The sequence below is a fragment of the Hibiscus syriacus genome, unplaced genomic scaffold (genome assembly GCF_006381635.1).
Source record: "Hibiscus syriacus cultivar Baekdansim isolate YM2019G1 unplaced genomic scaffold, ASM638163v2 tig00116976_pilon, whole genome shotgun sequence".
Taxonomy (NCBI): Eukaryota; Viridiplantae; Streptophyta; class Magnoliopsida; order Malvales; family Malvaceae; genus Hibiscus; species Hibiscus syriacus.
In genome coordinates this window covers 1,171,051-1,186,998 of record NW_024063500.1, presented here as the reverse complement: position 1 = coordinate 1,186,998, position 15,948 = coordinate 1,171,051, and the positions used below count along the sequence as shown (strand labels likewise).

The 15,948-nt window shown below is 34.6% G+C and overlaps 1 protein-coding gene across 1 annotated transcript; it reads right to left on the bottom strand.

The window, feature by feature from the left end:
• Window positions 1–40: 40 nt before the first annotated feature.
• On the bottom strand, window positions 41–1,650 carry LOC120192601 (flavonoid 3-O-glucosyltransferase-like). The gene is made up of 2 exons (XM_039195352.1): window positions 1,115–1,650; window positions 41–1,029 (listed from the first exon to the last, which is right to left on the bottom strand). Exons 1-2 carry the CDS (start codon window positions 1,596–1,598, stop codon window positions 137–139), a joined length of 1,377 nt encoding a protein of 458 aa, XP_039051283.1. The 5' UTR covers window positions 1,599–1,650; the 3' UTR covers window positions 41–136.
• Between the last annotated feature and the right edge of the window lie 14,298 nt (window positions 1,651–15,948).

The window sequence follows — 15,948 nt, the reverse complement described above, 5'->3', positions numbered from 1 at the left end:
TTGTCAACAAAAGGGGTCTTTTTTATTATTTCAGTCGACCATTTTACTATTTTATAGAAACAAGATAAGAAGAACAATTTGGCACAAAGACACCAACCATGGACGTACGAATGTGATTTCCGAGTGATGTTCATCTTTAACTCTTGACATAATTAAGAGCTGGTTTGTTACAGACAATTTTTACCAGTGTTTTGAAATTTTCAACTGAGCTACCGTTAGGCTTTACTGCATTATAAGCCAGTTCTTTCTCAAGTCCAATTTTTTCTCTCATTTTCTTCCCTTGTTCGCCGCTCAATGTCATCTTCAACGCTTTCATTACTCCTCCTTTCGTCAATGTTCCCCCCTCTAATCCCAATCCGAATCCCCATACAGCCTCCACAGTTCGAGTGTTTAATCCTTGGTCTCCGAAAAATGGCCTGAAAATCATCGGTACACCGCCCACGATACTTTCCAGGATCGAATTCCATCCGCCGTGGCTTACGAAAACCCCGACCGATGGATGTTCCAATATTTTCTGCTGAGGAGCCCATGGAACTATCTTCCCTTTCGAGCTCGTTCTTTCCAGGAACCCTTGTGGCAACTGCTTCTCGGGACTCCCTCTGTAAGACCAAAGAAATGGGAACTCACTTTCCTCCAGGGCTTCGCATAATTCTTGTAGCTCGTGGGGCGGTGGCGTTATCACGCTTCCGAAGCTGATGTACACCACCGACGCCGGTTCGTGCTTGTTCAACCAGTCCAAGCAGCCGTGCGAGTCGTCGACGGTGGCACTGGAGACTGATGATACTAGATTGAATGGACCGACGTTGAGATACATGTTGAACCTTAATTTAAGCAGGTTGACAACTGTGTTATCCAAGTCTTCGTATGAGTTAGCGGCGATCGCGATGGCACGCGGCAGTGCTAGTTCCATTTTATGCAACAGTGCTGGTATGGCGGCATTAAAGTCTCCGGAGGTTATTCCAGCGGGTAAATCAGCAACACGTATACCGGAAAAATCTGGAAGAAAATCAAGTGGCTTGTCCTGTGGACCTGAAACATTAAGAGCATTCATATTAGTATCATGCGTGCATCATGAAATATCAAGAAATACATAAAAATATGTATGTATCCGTACCATTATTTCCTACATGTTGGCGAATAAGATTAGTCTCCGCATGAACAAGAAGTGCCCTGGGGCCGGCCGTCCAAAACGCCACCCACGGGATGTTCAGCTCATCCGCAATATCAGCCCCGAACGCATAAAACGCATCCGTTATCAAACAATCAACCGGCTTCCCAGTTTCGGCCACGACTTCATCTAAAACCTCCGTGAAATTCGCCGGTACCGCCTTAAGGAAATATTCGACAGGCTCATGAGGATTACCCTTAAACATATAACCCTCCGGTAATCCATCCCGAACATTAAAAGGCTTAACCTTGTCGAGCTTCATCGGAAACGTCGAACTGTTCGATTGTTGGGTGCTAAGGAAGGAAAACACGGCGTCGGGGCAAGCTTCCGATAGCTGACGGATGAGGTTCAGTAGAGGAGCAGCATGTGTGCCGAAGGGGAAAGCCATTACAGCTATGTGTTTAGAAGCGTTCTTGTAGGCTTGCTCCATTTGGATTATCTTCTCTGTTCTCTCTGCGAAATACACCACTCTGGGTTTTTTTTTCTTCCTTTTCTGCTAAAAGCTTGAGAGACATGAGAATTAGATGAGAAATATGGTACTTAAATAAATTAAAGAGGGAAACGTAAAAACCAAAGAGAAACAAATTAGTTGAGGCTGATAATTCGCATTAGTATGGGGTAGGTTGGGGACTTGATGCGATAATGAATGGTTTTAGAAGCAATCGTCATTTTGAGTTGCAGACGAGTTAGTTGAAGAGTTGTTTGGCGGAAATTTATTTCGGTTTTACTGATAAGTTAATTTTAGGATAAAATACGCAAATCATTCCCCGTATTGTTTTATCTAATTATTTTATCGAGTCTCCGATTATTAAAATTTATAAGATAATACTTCGACTAATAAAAGTTATAAAATAGTCTCTGACTATATAGTATAGTTTTATTGAATCTTTCCACTATTAAAAGTTATAAAATTGTCTCTTGATTATAGGGTGATGCTTCTTTTAGTCCCTCGACTATTAGAAGTTATAAAATAATCACCCGACTATTTATATGTTTCAAACTCATCATTTCGGTTAAAATATTGGCGACTGTCTGATATGTTAACTTGTTGACTAGGATATGAAAAAAACTGATCCCAAAATCGTTTGAGCTATATTTTGTGGATCGACTCTTCGCTTACATTATGTCGTCGAGCTAGTGTAAGCAACGACAATGTCAGTAGATATCATCAAAATGTGATTTTATCATATCCCAGTTGACTTGTTAACGTCCAGCTCAGACGACCGTCAATTTTTTAACAGAAAATGACGATTTTGGAACATATGAATAGTCAAGTGATTATTTTGTAACTTTTAATAGTCAATGGACTCAATAAAATAGTTTCATATAATCGAGGGACCATTTCATAACTTTTAATAATTAGGAGACTCAACTAGGGATGGCAACGGAGCGGTTTCAGGCCGGGAATTGGTCCCCCGTCCCTGTTTAAAAAACTCATACTCGTCCCCGTTTTAAAAACGTGGGGATTTAAACGGGGATCACCATCGGGTAATCGGGGAAAACCGTAGGGAAACGGGTATCCCGTTTAGCATAAACGGGTAATTTTCACCGTAGGGATAACCGCGGTAAAAATTACCCGTTTAAATAACCGTTTACCTTAGATGATTATTTTTCACCGCGGGGATCTCGTTACCGTTTAAATTTCACACGATGACACGAGTTATTTAAAAAATAATGTCATTATCGGATCTAAACTTACTTGAAACGTCAGACACCAAATGCATCCAAAATATAAAAAAAACAATTCAAATAGACAAATATAATGACAACGACTAATAATAATATAATGTTTCAACTTTCATAAACAAAATCATTCTTCCAAAGTTTTAACTTCCAAGTCACGTCAACGACACCACCACTGTCATCAAACAGTTGTGACCCTCGATTGCTACAATTACACAAAAAAAATATTATAAACCACCAAAATTTATATAAAAAGTTAATGATATCACGTATAACTTGTATATCAATTTAGTACCTTGTCACCATCATCATGATCATATTCAATGTTTTTACAATATGCTTCGGACTATTGTGAACAAGTTGTTGTATTTTTTACAATATGTGTTCTCCTAAATCCTAATATCCTTTATATATATTTTTAATTTAAATTAAATTTATTAATATTATATATATATATAAAATAATTATTCTTAATATTTATCGGGTCGGGTATCGAGCCGGGTATTCGGGTAATCAGGGTGGGGATTACCAAACCCGTCCCCGTCCCCATTTAAAAAATTCAGTTTTTCCCCGTCTCCGTCCCCGTTTATCATCCCCGAACCCGACCCGTTTAATTCGGTTTTCGATTTTCCTCGATAAGTTCAGTTTTTTTTGCCATCCCTACACTCAACAAAATAACGATATATAATCAGGGGACCGTTTATATATTTTACCCTTAGTTTATTTAGTTAAGTAAAATGGGTTAAACTAATTTGAAACATATACAAAATTATATTTTTGATTCACTAATCATAATAATAAATAATATTTTAATATTTGTTAGATGATAAAAAGAACATAATAAATTAATTTAATTGAACAATGGAATTAACTGAAATTGTTTCGTTTCAGCTCATTTATATTTCTATATTTTTCGGTTTAGTTAATCATTAGATAAATTAAAATTTTAATTAACACGATCAGTAATTATTTGGTTCAATTAGTGATCAAATTAAAACTTTGAGTCAGTTTTATAACTTTTTCCGTTAAGTGAGAAATTTTGATTGGAAATTTTAAAATACACCTTGTTATTACAAGATTAAAAAATGACAGAAATTGATTGTAATAAAAAATATTATCAAGAGCATAATATTTTATGTTAAATGTTATAACCAAAAATATTACATTCTTCATAATATTTTCGGTTATAAATTCTAAACCCCTAATATAACTTTTTAATTATAACAAAAAAAATTATAAATTCATATAACTTAAATTTAATTATAATAAAAACATTATAAATTTATATAACTTTTTCAGTGGAAACTATTTTAAATTAACCTTAATTCTGATTGATGGAAGCACTGCCAATACACCATAATATAATAAAGAACTTCTAACAATTACGTCACAAACTCAAAAAAAAAATTGGTGTCTGGCATTGTAGATGGTCAATTGACTATCTATATTTTACTAACGTTGCATGATAAATTAGGGATGCAATTGGAAAAAAAACGAAAGTTAGAAGATTTTTTGCTATTATATTTTTTATTTTATTTCATCGTTACATAAAACAATTAAAAAAACACTAATTAATGGTCGATCACAAAATTAATAGATCTATGTGCAAAATCTAAACTCGTGTCTAACATGTTACATGCTAAGGAATTATAATTCAACAATATAATGATATTTAAAAAAAAGTATTTATTATAAAAATAAATAAAATTAAAAGAGTATTAAAATATGATTAATAATTTTTTCATTTATAATCTCATACTTCTTTTAGTTTAATTTGTATTTCAATTATTTTTTCATGTTTTAATAAACATTCAAATAACTTATCGGACATTCAAAATAAAATTACATATTAAGAGTAAAAAAACAAAATAGTAAAAAGAATTCAATATTTTCTTCTTCTTTTTTCAAGTGTGCCCTTAAAATTATCATGTTTTGTTAGTAAAAATATTAATCGTTAATTGATCGTTCAAAAAAATATTTATAAAATATGAAACACTATCGTTTAAATTATCAAAAAGTACTTGTGTCAACACATCTTTTCGTCCTACTAGAATTCAAACTCCTAAAGATAGGATAGAATTTTGCTAGGATTCAAAAAATATGATAGAGTTCTACTATGATTTAAACTCCTAAAGATAGGATCCACAAGCACTATAAATAGCCATTGTAACTCACTATTGTAAGACACGATTTATACACAAAACATAGAGGAAAGCACGGGAAGATACAAAGGCAAAGCTATTGTAAAGGATTCGAAAAGGAAATAAAAGGTAGTATTTTCTTTTTTCTTTCTTTTGCATGTGCACGTTATTTTTTTGAGATTTGGTTCGAATAACCCAAAACGTGGGTTGCGCCGATGACCAAAATGGGTGGGGTTTCGAAGTTTCGAACCTAGATCTACCTCGAGGCTTATTTTTAAAAACCGGTTTGATTTTCGGTTAAAGGAGGGAAAGAGCTTTTTAAAAATCTATATTAGTCCCTTTATTTATTATATGGATATTTTATTCATTTATTTTTATTATTCATGTATTATTATTATATGTATATATATATTAAATTATTTTCATTTGATTTTTTACTATATTTTATTATTATTATTATATATATATTTCTTTAATATTTTACTTATAAGTCTAATATTACTATATATATATTAAATTATCTTTATCTAGTCGTATATATTTTTTATACTTTTAATAGTTTATATATACATATTATTAAATATATATTCTTAATTATTTTTATTTGATTATTTCTTTATTTATGTAATATATCTTATAACTTTATATATTTATTATTTTTTATTATTTTCGTTTTTTTATTCATTATTATTATTATTATTTTTTAAAAAAACATTGTGTCTTTATCATTATCATTATTAAACATTATATTATATACTACTAACCTAGAGGACCCATTTTTTTGTCTTATTATTATTAGAGCCCCCATTTTCGGTGAATTGGGAGGGTAGTTTTCTATTTTTAAGTTTGGTGTACATATATAGCTTATTTATTTTATTAATACTTTGATATATATATTTATTTTTTCCTTTTTTCAAATACTATATATAATTATTACTTACTATTTTTTCTTATCTTACTTACTTATTTTATTATTTTATTTTTCCCTTATATCTTATTTGTTTCTTTACCTTGTTTATCTAACACATTTCTCGATTTTTTTTCAAATCAATCAAGGGTAAGTAATTAGGATCGAAACTTTACCTTTAATTTAACTTGTTTTTTTCTTAATTAAGACAACTGGAAATTACGTAGTACCGAAAGGGCGGTTCAAGGGTGCTAATCCTTCCTTGACCGTAACCGACTCCCGAACCCGACATATTTCTGGTAAGACGCAGATCAGGTAAGAAATAGGGTATCCGATCAACCCATTTATTTTTAAATAAATGATCGGTGGCGACTCCAATCCACATTTTTCAAGTCGAAGCCCAATTCTGGGGCCCAACCGAAAGACGGTTGCGACAGCTTGGCGACTCTGCTGGGGAGGTAAGTGAGTCAGGCTAAGGTAATTTCTAATTGTCTTTTTAACGAAAAGGGTAAGTTTAGATTTTAAGGTAATATTTCGATCCTTTTTACTTACTTTTGATTATTTTCGAGTAAATAGTTGGACTAATCGTTTTCTCATGATTTCAGCCTTCAAAGTTTTTTTTCATCTAAGGCTCTATACCCGAGCTCCAAACCCTATTTAAGTAGGGTGAAAGCGACGCCTTCGTGTGAATTTATTCACCGTGCGGGCCTAGCAAGTAGCCTTCAGGATTCATATACCTTATGTCTTCGTGTGAATTTATTCACCGTGCGGGCATAAGGGAATGTGTCCTCTCGAGTTTAACTTAGTCCATACAAGCCTGTGATGGGTTTAGGACTAAGGGTCTGGCAAACCCAAGGGGGCACCGGCAAGGAGAACTCGGGTACCGTTTTTTTAGAACCTAAACCGGGAGATAATGGAGAATTAGAGCTCACCCCAAAGCCTCATTCCAAACCTTAGGCTGCTTTGATTTTTTTTCCTGTCTTACTTTATGTTCAAAGCATGCGAACTAGACAAATATGCGATTAGGATTTGTTTAAGATTAGCATGCGGGATAGAGATCATGTCCGGGTAGGAATAATAAGCATGTGGGGTAGATATCAGTGGGGTAGGATTTTTCATTTTCATGATCGTTTTTTATTATTTTTCACCTCACTAACTTTTCATCTTTCTTTTCTTTTCTTTTCTTTTCATCACTTGCATCATTTAAAAGAGGTATTGATCCACTAAAACGTGTTTGTTAAAACTCGAATAATCTGAATCCATGAACAAAGGTATTGTAATACAAGAGATGAAAATACAGAGGATAGTCTACAAGGCGACTATGTGTCACATTCAATCCAGAAGACGTGGTGCCCACAATTGAAGAGTATATCACTCTGCTGCATTATAAAGGACTCAGAATGAACCGGGTCTACATCAAGCACAATGAAAGCTTATCTTTGAAGAACTGACTGGCAGAGGTTGCAGGGGCAGGATGAAGGTTATGTATCTTGGAAGTCCCTTTGAACACGACAATGGCAAAATGATAGCTGAAATTGGAGACCATTGCTGGCGAATTCAAGAAACATATTAATGAACTTCACATAGTTCCTATCAATTAAGGGCTCCAATGACGAATTCGTTGGGAACAGGCTCAACAAAAGTAAATGCTCGAGATGCGATCATTCGAGACTTCTTGGACCAGTACGAAAAACAACTCAACATTTTCACGGTTCATCCAGAGAGGTCGGAGCGGTTCGACAGGTTATTCAACCGGTGAAAGACGAAAGCAGAAGATTAGTCAACATGTCAGAAGCTGTCAGGATATTTTTGTCTCTTAAAAGATAAAACATTTTTGTCCCCAATAAGGATTATTCATAATAACAGACACATTTCTTGGATTAATGCCTCGAACATTTCATGCATTCTTGCATTTTTGCATCTTCATCTACATTTTTAAGCATTTTCATAAACATGAAATTAAGTCACGGAGGATTCGATGAAGTGGTCTTAACCATATTCACCACATGAAAGCAAGATTTTAACAATTAAAGAAAAACTGAAATCAGTACAGGGGGAGCTGGATCAGCTAATTGTAGGACTAAGCCTGCCATGATCTGAGAAAAAAGTACCCATCTCCTAAGGGCTAATGTTGAAGTTGTTGCCACATAAGGATCCCCAAACATTCCTCTGAAAATTGTAAGGCACTGAAGCGCAAGATCCAAACTCTGATGGATTCAGGGCATGGACAGCCGAAGAAGGGGCATGGCATACCATTTGCACTTAGAAGATTGTTTTGTTTGAACACGCCTCTGATCTTTCATGTTAAACGATTGAAGTTATGCTACTTTCTAAGGTGGAGCAATTGAGCAAATTTTAATCTTTAGTTCTTCGAATATTAAATGAATTAAGGATTCTTTTAATTCTTCAAGAATTATAGATTTTTGACATATGCAAGATTAGACCTTTCTTACCCTATCTCAAACCCCAAAATAAAATACCTCGATTTTTTTTACCCAAATAACTCATGACCATTACCAAAAAACCAAATTTTGACATTACCTCCCTTTGAAATTCTTGAACATTGCATTTATCTTTTTGATACACCCATACTTTCTTTGAGTCAATAAGATCACATCACTGCCTTTTAGACTCAAAATTGACATTTAACCCAAGGCATTGAGTTGTTCATCTGAACATGAGATTTATTCTAAAGACACAACTTGGGGCATCTTGCGGGGAGCTTGAACATTGAGACATCTGGGGAAAAAAGAAGAATTCATCCTAAATAATTCTATCACGCGTTAATTACACTGTTTTCATGTGAATAGAATTAATCCTGAAAATCTATCCCCCTGGGGATACCTTTTCTGTGAGGACTTCCATGTATTAAATGATGAACGGCTTTCTTTCTTTATCTCTTCACAACATGAGAAAATATATATCCTTTGTGTCCCCTTTTGAGCCTGTAGTATTTTTCTTCTGATCCAACCCTAACCAAGGATCACCCTCCACATTGAGGGGCAAGGTGGAAGAAATCTGCTCACATGAGTGAAGACATCAATCAAAAGGAGACACCAAAAGGTGGACCAAATGGCAAGTGCGAAGATCTAATCAAGAACAAAAAAGAAAAGAAGCAAAAAAGCAAAAAAAAACAAAGAAAAGAGAAACAAGAACAAAAGGAAAAAGAGCAAAAATCAAAAGAAAAAGGGACAAAAGCACATGCAAAGATTCCCTAAAGACAAATGGCACATCAAGCTTCAAACTATAAGATTGATCAAGCACAATCATTCCCGAATCTCTGAATCACTTCACTCGAAGATCATGGAACATCCAGAGAAAATCCATGAGAAACACATATGAGCAGATCCAAATTGAGCAAGACATGATTGAAGGCATCATAATGAATTGATCCTTGGTTCAATACCCTGAAACACTTGTTTGGGCCTATTTATCCTTTTCTTTCATAACCACGAACCCTGGCCTACATTACGTGCCTTAAAAGTCCCTTCTAATCATACATGGATTTCTAAACAGAAGAGACTATCTTCAGATTTCATCCCGCCCATCAGGATTAATCTTTGTTTGCAAAAAACAATGTAATTAATGCATGGTAGAGAAAAATAAGAAAGGGGGGTTCAAGACGTACATCCTTAATAGCGTCTTGAAACCAAAGGAGGGTTTGAGTTGAAAACCTGAAAAGGCGGCTCGAATATAAAAATTGTGCAACTGAGGCGATCACACAAATTCCTTGATAAGGCATCGCACAATCCGAGTGTGACAACAAAGGTTGGGAGTCAGGGAACACTTCCAGCAGAGGAGCATGCAAGCTACCCCATCAATCTTTTGAGCATCCAATGTCAAACCTTTAAGCATCAAATGTTAAACCTTTGAGCATCAAATGCCAAACCTTTGACCACACACAATAACTGAGACTTTTTATCCTTTCCTTACTTAACTATCTCCCAAAGATAGCTTGGATCTTAGCAGTTGTCAAATAGCTATAATTTATTGAAGGATTAACATTGTAATTAATTCTTTGATATCCGATTAACTCTAGTTTTATGATTCGTCTCAATTGTAAAACCGTGATAGGGCAATATTTTTAAAACTTGAGATTAAACATTTTTGAAACTCTTTTAATTGATATTTTCATGACTTTGAAAATAAAAGAGAAAAGAAAAACATTTTTTTTTCAAACAAGACAGTCTCTCTAGAGTGAATCTTGGTAAATGACATGTGACTCTCAAACACAAAGCTCATGCTTATAATCAATGATGAAGCAAGAAATGAGGAACATTGGGGCATCTTTGAAGATTCAACATCAAATATTGGGGCATTTTTGGATATTGAGGCATCTTGGGGATTCATCATCCTAATGCGAATTATCAGACCTTTTTCAGGAGATAAAATATAACCAATTCATGTTACATGCATCTTATGTATACATTTTAGAGTGTCATATTCTATCTATCATTTTTCCCACATACATAATTTTGCAGATTTTAGAGTCATGTTTCGACTTCAAGACGAAGGATACTCGAATCAAAAGCACCTTAAAGATTTATGTTGGTTGCTTAACTCAGCAGCAAGAAGCTACAATTCAACCAATTTGACATATTGAAAGATCGACAGATCTTAGAATCAACTTCAGACGAGTTCTTAGAATCAACTTCAGACGAGTTCGAGAGATAATTCAAAATCAATCCAGTTCGCATTTTCAAGTTGGATTTCAACTTCACGACGAAGGATATCCAATTCCTGGCTCAACTTCACGACGAAGGGGCCACCCACGATTTCCTTCAAGACGAAGGATACTCGAATCAAAAGCACCTTTAAAGATTTATGTTGGTTGCTTAACTCAGCAGCAAGAAGCTACACTTCAACCAATTTGACATATTGAAAGATCGACAGATCTTAGAATCACTTCAGACGAGTTCGAGAGATAATTCAAAATCAATCCAGTTCGCATTTTCAAGTTGGATTTCAACTTCACGACGAAGGATATCCAATTCCTGGCTCAACTTCACGACGAAGGGGCCACCCACGATTTCAACTTCACGACGAAGGGAATCGTGCTCACCATTGTCTCTCTTGAGACAGTTTCCCTTGAAACAAACTTTGTCTCTTGAGACAGTTTCCTTTGAAACAAAATTTTGTCTCCCTTGAGACAGTTTCTCCTGAAACATAAACATTGAAAAACATTTCCCTTGAAATGAATTTCGTCTCTCTTGAGATAATTTCCCTTGAAACAAATTTTGTCTCCTTTGAGACAGTTCTCTGAAACACAAAATCTTTGAGATTGTTTCCCTCGAAACAAATTTGTCTCCTATGAGACAGTTTTCTTGAAACACAAAATCTTTGAATTTATCTCCCTTAAAACAAAATTTCGTTTCTCATGAAACAACAGATCTTTGAAATCGTTTCCCTTGAAACGAATTATGTCGCTTTGAGGCAATTTCTCTTGAAGCGTCATCTTTGAATATGTTTCCTTGGAACTAATTTCATCTCCCCGTGAGACAATTTCTTTTGGAACTAAGTTTTATCTCTCTTGAGACAGTTTTTCTTAAAACAACAAATTTGTTCTCCCTTAAGACCGTTTCCCTTGAAACAACATATATCTTTGAGATCGTTTCCTTGAAACGAATTCTATCTCTTTCAAGACAACTTCTTTGAAGCATCATCTGAACTGTTACACTCAGCTCAGGCACATACTGAGATGGTCGAGAAGCATTTCTCAAATCAAAAATAGAATGTGCACATCAGATTTGAACATTTGAAGAATTCAAGATCAGGGATCAAAATCTGAAGATTCAAGAATCACGATTCCAGACAGGCAACTGGAGATCGAGATTTCTCTCCAGAGCCCCAAGATAACATATGTTGCATATGCATTTTAGGCACACCTAAGAGCATTGCATCCATAGCATCACATATATGCATAACTTTTCAGGTTTTAGCTAGAGTCAATTTCAACTTCGCGGCGAAGATATTGCACTCAAAGTGACACAATTTGCTCGAGAGTGGATTTCAACTTCACGACGAATGATATCTAGCTCGAAGCTATACTTCACAACGAAGGGGCCATCCGCGATTTCAACTCCACGACGGAGAATATCGTGGCACTCGAGACAACACAAGTTCAACTTCACAACGAAGGGAAGGCTGGTTGTCAACAAACAACTTCTCAATTTCAGAGCCAATTTCAACTTCACAACGAAGGATATTGGACTCCAGACAACGCAAGTTCAACTTCACGACGAAGGGACCGCTGCTTGTCAATAAACAATTTTCCCAATTTCAGAGCCAATTTCAACTTCACAGCGAAGGATATTGGACTCCAGACAACGCAAGTTCAACTTCACGACGAAGGACGCTGGTTGTCAACAACACTTCCCAATCTCAGAGCCAATTTCAACTTCACAACGAAGGATATTGGACTCCAGACAATGCAGTTCAACTTCACGACGAAGGGACCGCTGCTTGTCAACAAAACTTTCCAATCTCAGAGCCAATTTCAACTTCACAACGGAGGATATTGGACTCCAGACAACGCAAGTTCAACTTCACGACGAAGGGACCGCTGGTTGTCAACAACAACTTCCCAATCTCAGAGCCAATTTCAACTTCACAACGAAGGATATTGGACTCCAGACAATGCAAGTTCAACTTCACGACGAAGGGATCGCTGCTTGTCAACAACAACTTTCCAATCTCAGAGCCAATTTCAACTTCACAACGGAGGATATTGGACTCCAGACAACGCAAGTTCAACTTCACGACGAAGGGACCGCTGCTTGTCAACAAAATTTCATTCAGAGCCAATTTCAACTTCACAGCGAAGGATATTGGACTCCAGACAATGCAAGTTCAACTTCACGACGAAGGGACCGCTGTTTGTCAACAACAACTTCCCAATCCCAGAGCCAATTTCAACTTCACAACGAAAGATATTGGACTCCAGACAACGCAAGTTCAACTTCACGACGAATGGACCGCTGCTTGTCAACAAAATTTCATTAAGATTCAATTTCAACTTCACAACGAAGGATATTGGACTCGAGACAACACAAGTTCAACTTCACAACGAAGGGACGGCTGGTTGTCAACAAACAATTTCCCGGTTCCATAGCCAATTTTAACTTCACGACGGAGGATATTGGACTTGGAACAATGCTACTTACTTGGATTTCAACTTCACGACGAAGGATATCCAACTCAAAGAAAGATTATCTACCATCAAAATTGTCGAGTTCGACTCCATTCAGCTCGATGACACATCAATCACACTACTTTCCGATTGCAGTCGAGGTTTTCAAGTCGAGAAGAGGACCTGGGTTAGCCGTGCCTTAGTGACAAGCAACCATTTTCAAACAGCATAGCTTAAGTCAAGAAAAAGCTATCTGTCAATGAAGATTTCTGAGTTCGATTCCGATCCAAGGTCTTTAAACCGAGAAGAAGACCGAAGGGCAACGAGAAGCCACGTTCTGATTCAAATTCCGAACTACGGCTTCAATTTCATATCATTCCAAGATGAACTCGGCTTCACGACGGAGGAGTCATCCGTAACTCAATTCGACAGGGAGTTATTGAAACATCAGAGTCAATTTTCAACTCCACCGAACGAAAAGTGTGTCTTTTAATCTTTGCCCTATCCCCGTTACACGACTATGGGCAAAGAGGGGCAGCTGTCAACACACATTTTCGTCCTACTAGAATTCAAACTCCTAAAGATAGGATAGAATTTTGCTAGGATTCAAAAAATATGATAGAGTTCTACTATGATTTAAACTCCTAAAGATAGGATCCACAAGCACTATAAATAGCCATTGTAACTCACTATTGTAAGACACGATTTATACACAAAACATAGAGGAAAGCACGGAAGATACAAAGGCAAAGCTATTGTAAAGGATTCGAAAAGGAAATAAAAGGTAGTATTTTCTTTTTTCTTTCTTTTGCATGTGCACGTTATTTTTTTGAGATTTGGTTCGAATAACCCAAAACGTGGGTTGCGCCGATGACCAAAATGGGTGGGGTTTCGAAGTTTCGAACCTAGATCTACCTCGAGGCTTATTTTTAAAAACCGGTTTGATTTTCGGTTAAAGGAGGGAAAAAGCTTTTTAAAAATCTATATTAGTCCCTTTATTTATTATATGGATATTTTATTCATTTATTTTATTATTCATGTATTATTATATATGTATATATATATTAAATTATTTTCATTTGATTTTTACTATATTTTATTATTATTATATATATTTCTTTAATATTTACTTATAAGTCTAATATTACTATATATATATTAAATTATCTTTATCTAGTCGTATATTTTTTATACTTTTAATAGTTTATTTATATACATATTATTAAATATATATTAATTATTTTTATTTGATTATTTCTTTAGTTATGTAATATATCTTATAACTTTATATATTTATATTATTTTTTATTATTTTCGTTTTTTTTATTATTATTATATTATTATTATTTTTTAAAAACCTTGTGTCTTTATCATTATCATTATTAAACATTATATTATATACTACTAACCTAGAGGGCCCATTTTTTTGTCTTATTTATTATTAGAGCCCCCCATTTTCGGTGAATTGAGAGGGTAGTTTTTCTATTTTTAAGTATTTGGTGTACATATATAGCTTATTTATTTTATTAATACTTTGATATATATATATATTTATATTTTTTTCCTTTTTTCAAATATTACTATATATAATTATTACTTTACTATTTTTTCTTATCTTACTTATTTATTTTATTTATTTATTTTTCCTTGTATCTATTTGTTTTCTTTACCTTGTTTATCTAACACATTTCTCGATTTTTTTTCAAATCAATCAAGGGTAAGTAATTAGGATCGAAACTTTACCTTTTAATTTAACTTGTTATTTTTCTTAATTAAGACAACTGGAAATTACGTAGTACCGAAAGGGCGGTTCAAGGGTGCTAATCCTTCCTTGACCGTAACCGACTCCCGAACCCGACATATTTCTGGTAAGACGCAGATCAGGTAAGAAATAGGGTATCCGATCAACCCATTTATTTTTAAATAAATGATCGGTGGCGACTCCAATCCACATTTTTCAAGTCGAAGCCCAATTCCGGGGCCCAACCGAAAGACGGTTGCGACAACTTGTATCTTAGACTGTGCACAGTAGGAACAGAGTCATGATTAAATATTGACATAGGTCGAAATATTAAATTTTTTAAGAAAAATCCAATAGCTTACTAGGAATTTAAACTCAAAATTCATAAGACAATGTATAATTTCTCTAATATTTAAACTTACAAAGATCTAAATTTTTATTAGACCGAAAAAATTAAGAACATGAGATTATCTTTATTTAGCTCGGCCCCTACTTGATTAAATATTCAATAATTTTTTGTATTTTTTAATTTGAATACTTATTTTTATATGAACCAAAATACTATTAGATCAAAATCTATTAAATATATAAATTTTTTATAGGGATCGGAGCTCTTTTGAGCCCCAACAGAATTTTAAGGTATATACGAAGGTTTATGTGGTGCATAGAGGTTCAAAAAAAAAAGGAAAGTAACAATAGAAATAGATAATAAAGAAACTTCTAAATTAATTGAAACTGATGAATCACAAGGAAGACAACTTACCTTATTGCGACATATTGATACTTTAATAGCATGAGATTGGGAAATTTTGGCCACCTGTATTGTACGATGAGGAAATAAGATAGTCGATGCACTAACAAGGCTAGCATGAACACTTCTAACAGGGCTTCAGCAATTCATGCAGTCACCAAACTCCATGGTACAAGAGAAGTGGGCTACAGACCCTAAATAAAGAAAATAATATTTTCCCTCATCATACAACAACAACAAAACTTAAAAAGGTTAAAGGCTTGTTTTGCCATTATGCCAAACAAAACCAACAGAAGAATAATAAATTTTAAAAATATTTTAAGAAATAGAAACTGAAAAGTGAGAATATTATGGTCCAATGCTGAATGAGTCAATAGTCCAGTTGCATCCACTTACCCAATCTGACGGAATAAAAAAACCAATAAAAT